Source organism: Camelus dromedarius, chromosome 2 (assembly GCF_036321535.1).
Source record: "Camelus dromedarius isolate mCamDro1 chromosome 2, mCamDro1.pat, whole genome shotgun sequence".
Lineage (NCBI taxonomy): Eukaryota > Metazoa > Chordata > Mammalia > Artiodactyla > Camelidae > Camelus > Camelus dromedarius.
The window spans coordinates 53,297,508-53,307,383 of record NC_087437.1 but is presented as its reverse complement, the minus strand read 5'-3'; the positions used below and the strand labels follow the sequence as shown (position 1 = coordinate 53,307,383).

Sequence of the window (9,876 nt, the reverse complement as noted above, 5' to 3'; positions counted from 1 at the left end):
TATATCAGAAGGGTCTTGATCTCTTATTTCTAAAGTGAAAATTAACCCTCAATGTATTTTAATTCTAATTGGAGTTTTTATAGTTTTTATTTTAAGGTGAAATTCAAGCAAGCAGAGTGTCACAGATAAACACTGGAGTAACAGAAGTATATTTTGGAAATTGCTATTGGTTCATAAAATTAATGGTATTAATTAGATATTTTCTTTAAAGTTTATAAAGTTCAGAAAACTAAGCATATACTTAATACTTTGTTACTCAACAGTCTTCATATCAAGGCATGTTTATCATTTTCTGAACTGACCATGATATATTTTGGGGCATCCCATTGATAAAAATATTTCCTGGAGGCCTTGTTAGTGGGAAGATGAGGAAGTTGGACTTATAAGAAGAATATATGTGACTAGGAAAATTAAAATGGAGAAGAGCCGATTTGTTGTTTCTTTGAGTTTATGTAAGATTCAATCTCATTCCTAGAATCAGAGGTAAGTTAAGTGCCAAAAACTGTTCTCTACACAGGTTCCAATATGATATCATGCCAGAGAACTGCCACCTAGCAGGTGGCAAGTTGAACTTAGATAAACCTTTGCAAATTCAGAATTCCCACAGTAGCTTTCTGTCTCCCCGGCTGCACACTGTAGCACCCTTTCTTGTTGGATTAGAACTTTGTGTGTTTTGAAAAAATATGAAACTTAACATTTTCAGGAATGAGAATTCTTACATGCCTTTTATCCAGACTCACCAGTTGTTAACATTTTGCCACATCCAGCTTACCACTCTCTATATATAGTATTATTATTTTATTTTTGCTCAACAACTTAGGAGTAGGTTGCAGACATCTGGGACCTTTAACCCCTATATACGCTAGCTTGTATTTCCTAAAATCAGGCATTCTCTTACATGGTCATAGTACAGATGATTAAATTCAGGAAGTTTAACAGTGGTACAATAGTATTATCTAATATACAGTCTATATTCAAATTTTTCTATTCATCCCCAAAATGTCACTTGTTGTGTTGTTTTTTTTTTTCCGAAATACAAGATCATGCATTGCCTTTGGTTGTCATGTAAGTTTTGTTGCTTTGGAATATATATCACTTCTGTTCAGAGTTAGAGAGTTGGTTTTTTGACTCATCACCTGCAAGCTCTTTTGAAGGAAAAAAAAAGGCTTTAGGGGTTTCAAGGTGGCTGCTTGCTAGAAAACCAAATTGCCCAGGTAAGAGGAACTTTTTTTGTTTTAATTTTGAAAAATTTGGCTGGGTTCTGGTGTATTGACTCAGCAAAATCTATAATGCAGCAAGGCTTGGTAAGCATTAAAGGGGGTACTGAAGCTTTCCTTTATTTCATAATCCCGATTGTTTTTCTAGAAACCATCAATAGCCTCTAAATGACTGACTCAATTTTTGGATCCTATTCTCATGACTAAGCAAATGTTTGATTTGAAACCAGCCCAGTATAAATGTCTCTGTGCCTCTAACTCTCTGTAGCTATTCCTGGAGTTCAGCACTGGGAAAACCAATCTATGCACTAAAAATGTCTAAAACTGGAACCAAGGTAAGTAAATGGTCATGCTGATTTCTAGCCTACCCACTTTCTTTTCACCTAATGCTACACTGAAAGAAACATGGAGAAAAACAGAAGCCTGGAGGTGAGTATGATCACGGTTAGAAGGCTAGGATTAGAGAAAATATTAAGAAATGCTTATTGTATTTCCCACTTTAATAGAATTACCAAAGAGTTTATTAAGGGTTTATCTTTATGTGTGGTACTATGTTGAATATTGTACATGTATGTAATGTGTAAATATCATCACATTTCTGCCTTCCAGCAACTAATCTTTGAACTTCCACAGGAATAGGACATGCACATAAGAGGATTATGTGGAGTTAAAAACTTAGTATTCAATTAAAAATTTGTCTTGTGAAATCTAGCCTCAACCATTAATATTCTAGAAGGCCAAAGTGGATGGACCAGTCAAGTGAATTAAATCCTACATACCCGCTTCGTTCGGCGGTTACGCTTATCCCTGTCCCCAAATGCATTGCTTACTTGGGTTAGGAAAATTGCCTCTGAAATACTTGATTCACTATTGTTGGACTAGACACTGATTCTCTTCGGGAATGAGGGACTATACCTTCATTCTCTTTTTACTTCTTCCACTGACCATAGCTCTAAAGCAAAGCCTTTGGTGCCTGATATTCCTCCCTAACGTTCTACTCTGAAAATGTTCAAAACCATTGAATCTTAAAAGAAGAAAGGTGTTGAACGAATACTCGTATGTCATTTACTTATGTTCTCCAATTGTTAACATTTTGCCATATCTGGTTTCTCTCTGTCTCTCTTTTAACTAAATCATTAGAAAATAAATAGCAGACTTTGTTATACTTTTGCCTGAAGTATTTTAGGCATGTATATCCTAAAAACAGGGGTATTCCCTGTGTAAACATAATACCATTATGTCCCCCAAATTTATCATAAGTGTAATACCTAATATTCAGACTCTATTCAGATTTCCTTCAGTTGCTCCCCAAAATGTGCTTCATGGCTGGCTTTTCCCCTGCTGTGGAATCCAGTCAAGGATCACACATTGCATTTGGTTGTCAAGTTTCTTTGAACTTCTTTTTGTTTGTTTTAGCCTCTTTCATATAGAACAGTTCCCCTATTTTTTGTTCTTGTTCTTTGAGACATTGACATTTTTCAAAGTCCAGACCAGGTGTCTTATGGAAAGTCCCAATATCTGGATTTGTCTAATTGTTTTCCCATGTTTAGATTCAGACTAACCACTTTGGCAAGAAATATACGTAGGCAATATCAGGTACTTCTCAGTGTATTTTTTCAGAAGGTATCTCTTAACTTGTTCCGTAATTGGTTAGTGCCTGATTTTTCTTCCCATTTGGAAAAGAGAACTAATAGTCATACTTGCATCCAGAAGGTTTGGGGAGAAAAATAAGACAGTGTTCTTTAGTGCTCTGAGGTTTTTGAAAAATCCCATGAAATGCCATGAAAATCCCACTAAAGAGAATCTGAAATCCTTCGAGGGATGTCCATGTGCCTGGAGGGAAGACTCTTAGAGAACATCCCCCACTTTTTAAAGATTTCCAGACTAGGAATAGTGTAATCTCTTTTATTTCTTGTAGCTGGGCTGTTCATTTAGTTAAAAACTGTTGCTGCTAGGCCAAAGGAGATAGTAATTCATCTCTTATTCTTCCTCTTATTGCTTCTCCCTTTCTCACTATCTTGCTAGCAATTTAATCACAGGAGTTATGGGCTTGGCAGAAGCAATGCATTTTACTAAGTTTGTTTTTGTTACCTCTGGAATTCTCAAGACATTTTTCTCTCTGCTGTATTGGATTAGTAGGCTATTTTTGAAAACATGAACTTGAAAATTAGAGGAATTTTGTAACAACTTCTAGGAAAGTCTCCTGCACATTTCTTAGCCTTCTCTACAAAAATTTTTGCCTGAGTCCCAACCTCTCAGCTGACTGTGAAGTAGATTTCATGGTCCTTCTACAAATGGAAATTGAGTAGAGCTGCAACATTCTCTGGGTCCTGAGATTTGGTCTCAGGTCTCCCACCACAAGAAGTGCTTGGCCCTGGAACTCAGTAGTGGTTCTGTGGCAACACTAGGGCTTTGTTTCTACTGTGGGATGATTGGCTGGTCTGCTGGAAAGGTGGACAGCAGGGAAGAATCATGTGTGTTTCCATTTCTCAGATACTGAAGTCAGTCAGGTAAATGTGCAGAGGGTAGTAAGTGTGAGAAACAATGAAGGAAGAAAGCTGATATTAATTTCCCTTAGCGTATCCCTTGCAAAGCCTCTTTTTTGCTGAATAGTTGGCCAAAAAACAAAGGTAAATTGACTTAAGGAGTTTAGAATCTATCCATTCTTAGAGAAGTTACTTTGATTTTCCTAACAATTTTCCCACAGGTTTTGGGAAAAGCCTTATCAGATCCAGAACAGTCTTGTTCCATTTCTAAGAGTAAATGGTGTATGTTGAACAGAGCTAGCTGTGCAGGCAGTAAGACAGCAGAGGGAGATAAAGTAAAATAGAATGAACCACAGATTACTAACCAGGAGTCTGCACTGCTGTCCACTGGTTTGCCTGCATCCAGCTTGTAACTAGCTAGTGACCTTGGGCAAATCATTTAACTTCTTTATCTGTAACAGCTGTAGCTTTTTGGCAATCACGAGCCAACTATTAAAATTATTTTATCAACACTGTGCTGTTGGACCCTCAGAACAACCCTCTGCAGTGGACATCGTTACCCAGATTTAACTAGTGGTGCTGTAATTTTGTTTTCTCATCTGTAAACTGGGGTATCACGTACCTGTAAATCTGTGCTATGCTAAAATGGGAAGGGGAATGGGAAGAGATGAATATGGAAAGGGAAGAAAGGAGGTGAAGTAGGTGATTTAGGGGTGGGCAGGGTAAGGAAGCTTTTCAGGAAAAGGAAAGAAGAGAGTTGAGAGAGACAGGAAGGGTAGGGAGGGAAAGATTACAGCTGAAGGAAAGAACTATTAGTAGGTTACTATCTAGAAAGACTCACCTGGGGTAGAAAAGAATGAGGTATTATTATGCCTGGCTGCGAGTCATTCCTAACTTTCTTCTGCTCCTTCATTTCCTACATCTAGTTAGTCTCCTCATCCTCGTTTCTGTGACTGTTTCCTCATTGTTCACATCGCAGTTGCCTTTGGTTGGCCCTCGGCATCTCTCACCTCGCCCAGAGCAACCAGCTATTTCCAGGCTCAAACCACTGCCTTATTTCCCACATCACCCCCCGAGGGATCCTGGCCTGGCTTCTGGGTCCCTGGGGCTTTATTTCCTAACCCTTCACCGCATACTCAACATGCACCAGGCTTAATGAACTGCTTGTCCCATTGGCCGGGTCCTTTCACTCCTTTATTCCTTCATACAAGCTGTCCTTTTGTCTCTGCCTCTGGAAAACCCTTACCTACCCCTCGACCCTCACCTCAGAGATCCTCTCCAGACTCTGACTACCTCTGCTGCTTTCATCTGAAATGGCTGACTTGGTTTTTCGCCTTTTAAACCGACTGAGCTAATTAGCCACAGGGTGGCGGCATCACACCAGGGACTTGACTGCTCGAATGAAGGACGCCTGTGATTGCAATTCAAATTCTAACCGAGCATGGATCTTGGCTGTGGAGTTCTAGGACAAGAAGGGACAAACTCTGTGGTCCGTTTGGTCTAGTGGTTTTCGGAAACACTGTCGTGAAGCCCTGAGAGTTCCTGGGAATTCTGTCACCTGCTTCAGACAAAACTTATTTTACAGCCAGACCTTTGAACCTAGTCCAGTCCTTTCATTTGCCAAATGGGAAGCTGGAGCCCAGAGAGATGGCTTGTCTACAAGGTGGCTTGTAGTAGGGCTGGCTGGAGAGGGGCAGCTCTGGAGCCTAGCCTTAGTATTTCCCATTTCTCTGGCTTGCAGAGTTCCCAGTGCCGTCACAGACCTCACAGGTCTCACAGGTTTACCCCAAACAAAGACTGTGGTGAAACTTGGTAAGAGTTTGAAGCAAAGGACATTCTTGCCTTGTCATTTTGTTACTTTGCAACCTCTCTTGTTGGCAATACAATAATAATACAGAACATAGTATGCTATATTTTTTTTTATGTCAGTATGTTTTATAACCATCTAAAATGAGCTCTAAAGCTAAGGTCAGTGTCTGCATTTGGAACTCACTCATCTTCGTCCAGCTCTTGTTGCGGGTTTGTCAAGCACTGGACACAGGGTTCCGTAGCCTAAACAACGCTTGGTTCTTGCCTTTGGAAGAAGTCTAGTAGGAGTTGGTGGGAGAGACAGATACACAAGTGGAAAACTCATTATATAATGTGATAAGCACAGTGAGGAGGAAGGCATGACCTTGAGCCTGAAACTACTGGCTTACAGCAGAGCACTCTTCTACTTTTTTCATTTTAAGCCTTCAGAAAGTACTCATGCCTGTTGTGGACAACAAAAGTTGTCTCCCGAGGCACACGTTGTGAGGGAAGGGAGAACTGTGTATTTTCTCCTCAGGATTGAGGAGGAAAGAATTTCTAAAGTGGAGAACGTGTTCTTAATTTTCACTTTTCTATAAATAAAGCCACCCAGCCCCTCAGATCTTCGCTTCGTCTGCCCTGTCCCTCAGATTACTTTCTTTGAAGACAAAAACTTTCAAGGCCGCCACTATGACAGCGATTGCGACTGTGCAGATTTCCACATGTACCTGAGTCGCTGCAACTCCATCAGGGTGGAAGGAGGCACCTGGGCTGTGTATGAAAGGCCCAACTTTGCCGGGTACATGTACATCCTACCCCGGGGTGAGTACCCCGAGTACCAGCACTGGATGGGCCTCAACGACCGCGTCAGCTCCTGCAGGGCTGTTCATCTGGTGAGTCTGGGGCTGGGGGGCTTGCGCGCTCTCTTCCCCCAACCCCTCCCTTCTTTTTTAGCTTCTATGTAAAAGAGTTTTCTTAAGATTTTCCTACCTCTCAATGGGTGGTTGTCCCTTGTTGGCTGCTGAAGCTTCAATAAAATTTTAGGTCAGTTCATCACAAGACTGAATACACTAATTCTTTCCATTGCACTTCTGCTACCTCTTGCATATTTTAAGGAATTAAGTTTTTCTTGTTGGAAGTCAGCTATGTCAGTCAGAGCACAGTGGGGATGAGCGTTCAGATCATCCCACTTTCGAGGTGGTGGGTTCTGAAGCACACTGTTCTCCGAGTTCCTGGCCCGCTGTGTAATGGCTGCTGTTCATTTCCCGCTCTGTTTTTTCAGTCTAGCGGAGGCCAGTATAAGATTCAGATCTTTGAGAAAGGGGATTTTAATGGTCAGATGTACGAAACCACTGAAGACTGCCCTTCCATCATGGAGCAATTTCACATGCGAGAGGTCCACTCCTGTAAGGTGCTGGACGGTGCCTGGATTTTCTACGAGCTGCCCAACTACCGAGGCAGGCAGTACCTCCTGGACAAGAAGGAGTACCGGAAGCCCGTCGACTGGGGTGCGGCGTCCCCAGCTGTCCAGTCTTTCCGCCGCATCGTGGAGTAATGATGTGGACTGGGCCATGACCTTCTTCCTAGGGGCCAAATGCTGGCTGGCCTGTTCGTCCAAAAAAGCATCATAAATAAAACAATTGGCATGCATTCCACTGTTTACTGTAACGCCTCTCCTTAAACACTTTTAGGGACCAGTAAAGTAGCACCCGCCACAGCGGGCAGTTACACGAAGCAGCTCATCCTTCAGATTACCCATCTATATCTTTGTGCCAAACAAAATGGGACTGCATTAAAAGGTTAGAAAATCATACTGTCATGTAGTGGTTCTTGTCGCTTACGGTTTGTGTTAATCCAACAGGGACAATAACGACAGCTACCATTCAGTGTGTGCTTTCAGCATCCCATGGTCTCTTCCCAACAACTCTATAAGAAAGGGGGCTTCTCTGCATTTTACAAGTAAGGAAACTGAGGCCTAGAGAAGTTAAAAACTTGCCCAAGTTCAGCAGCTGGTGAACGGAGGAGCCAGGATTTGGTCCAGGGTATTTATGTTCCAAAGCCATTTCAACTCATTCATTCAGCACGTACTGGCTGGGGACCTGTGTGCATAATATAAGTTCAAGACCCTCAGAAATATAAAAGGTAGGAAGGGGCCCCCTGAAGATATGACTGAGGAGACAGATTACCTGTCAAGAATAGTAAGTGACTGAGGGGAGAGTACAGCTCAGTGGTAAAGTGCGTGCTTAGCGTGCATGAAGTCCTGGGTTCAGTCCCCAGTACCTCCATTTAAAAGAGAAAGAATAGTCAGTGAAAACAGGGCTATTACCTACAAATAACAGAGCCATAATTCCCGTGAAGTCCCTTATTGAAGATCCAGAGACTCCTATGTCCTTTACTTCTCAATATTAAAGTTCAGTTTCTCTGTAAAAATGAAAGGATATATTAAACAATTTTCCCTACTTTACAAAAGTTGACATGAGTTTTACTGAATTTTACTTACTTGGAGTAACCTCTGAGATTCTGTCTATTGAACCTTGATGAAGAGGAGAATGATGAAGGAAACGCAGAATCACTAGGAATATTCTGTGAGTGTCCGAGTGAACCCGGGGATATGCTGAATGCAGCTGTTTTAATTTAAAAGATGGCAAAGCTCCTCTAGGAGTGCCATGCTCTAGTGTGTGGTGCATGCTTTCCCCCAAGCATTTTTATTCGTTTTGTTAAATTCCCCTGCCTTTTGTCATTTTGTCTGTTTTGAGTGAGGGACCCTGAGGAAATTGAGTGAAAATAAGAGGGACCGACGATGAGCCGGGGAGGAGGAATGGGAGGCCGCTCGCTGAGCTGCAGAGAGCTTGGACCCCGTCACCCTCCCGAGACGCTAACTTTTCCGTCTCCAAAACAAGCGAGTTGAACCAAATGTTCGTTCAAATCCTGTCAAAAACCAACATTCTCTGAAGGCCAGAAGGAGCGCCCTGAGGGACTAGCTGATGACCAAGGATGACTGACACTCACTGTTAGAGGCACAATTCCTGGAAGTGACTCAGAGATAATGCCCCTCCTTTTCTGCCGAGGAAACTGAGGCAGTGGGAACAGTGTGTTAGGGCCAGTCTCTCCTCTCAACCCCACTGCTGCTGTGTTCCAGCCTGTGATGAGTCGGCCACAGTCTGTTCAACACAACCAGAAAAGCAGTTCTGGCAGCAGGAGGGGAAAACAGGTGTCAGGATGACTAACCACAGCCTCAGAGAGAAAGACGGCTTTTGACAGATAAACCTGAATTATCATTTTAAGACATTAGATGCCCTTTGGTTCATGCCCTGATCCAGAAAGAGATTGCAACCATTCTCCCCAGCTGTAGATACATCAATCAGCTTGCACTTAAAGGGAATTTTATGTGCAACTGGTATTAGAGGTCAAGAACTTTTGTGTCTATCAGTCAGTCCCAGGTCTGGGACAGTGTTCTGCCATGAGAGCAAGAAGCCAGCATCCTGCCTGTCAAGCTTGCCAAGAATAGCACCTGGGGTGTCATTTAGAATTATCTTCCTCTACCTTTTATTGTTTTGTTGCTCCGAAATGGGGGACTTCAAGAAAATTGGGCAAAAGCCAATCTTGGACCATTTTAGCTCTGCTTCCCTCCTGAGCATTCCTCTGAGACAAGTCACTGACTCCCAACTGTGGAGCCCACTTCCTCAAAATGCAGTATCAGGGACTCCTATTTAAAGTCACCAGGCTATGGTTGCCCGCTTAAATACAGGACAGTATGTCTCAAGTATTGGGGTGTAAGTACAGTATATGTATATCCTAAGTATTTGTCTGAAATTCAAATTTAACTGTGCATCCTGTATTTCATTTGCTAAATCAGTCACCCCTATATCTGATCAGCAAGGCAAGTTACACGTAAGTGACAGGGGGCTAAAAGCACAGACAGCAGTGCAGGCTGTGGAAACAGGACAAATGTTCCACAAAAGGGCTTTACATACAATTTTTTAAAAACACTGGGAGCCAACAAAATGTGTCTGCAGCTGGATTTGGCCTGGGGACCACCAGTTTCCAATCTTGGCTTGTTGGAGAGCTCTGAATATCAGGAACTGATCCTCACATTGAGGCAGATTTGCTCCCTGTGTCCCTGTAACTGTCGACCTGCGATCCTAGTTCCGCTTTCCACCTAGTTCTTCGTCCCCAAGATCGCCCGTTAGATATTCGAAGATCCCTCCCAGTTTGCCTCCACACTCTAGCTGAACAATTCCTAGTCCTCCCAGTGTTTCTCTCCTGGCCTGCTTGGCTCCCAGACTCCCCACCCTGGTGCCTCTCTTCTGTGCGGATCACAGATTCCCCCCCACCCCCCCACTACACTCCCCACCCCCGTCTTGGCTGCAGTCTAAGGCGAGCAG

General features: G+C 42.6%; 1 protein-coding gene across 1 annotated transcript; it reads left to right on the top strand.

Moving 5' to 3' along the window:
- The first annotated feature begins 12 nt into the window (after window positions 1-12).
- Window positions 13-7,302, top strand: CRYGS (crystallin gamma S). Its single transcript, XM_031452849.2, has 2 exons — window positions 13-6,384; window positions 6,774-7,302. Exons 1-2 carry the CDS (start codon window positions 6,214-6,216, stop codon window positions 7,044-7,046), a joined length of 444 nt encoding a protein of 147 aa, XP_031308709.1. The 5' UTR covers window positions 13-6,213; the 3' UTR covers window positions 7,047-7,302.
- The last annotated feature ends 2,574 nt before the right edge of the window (window positions 7,303-9,876 follow it).

Coding starts and splice junctions, on each gene's coding strand:
- CRYGS (XM_031452849.2), top strand. CDS start 6,214: ATGTACCTGAGTCGCTGCAACTCCATCAGGGTGGAAGGAGGCACCTGG. Junction 6,385..6,773: donor CCTGCAGGGCTGTTCATCTG/GTGAGTCTGGGG, acceptor CTGTTTTTTCAG/TCTAGCGGAGGCCAGTATAA.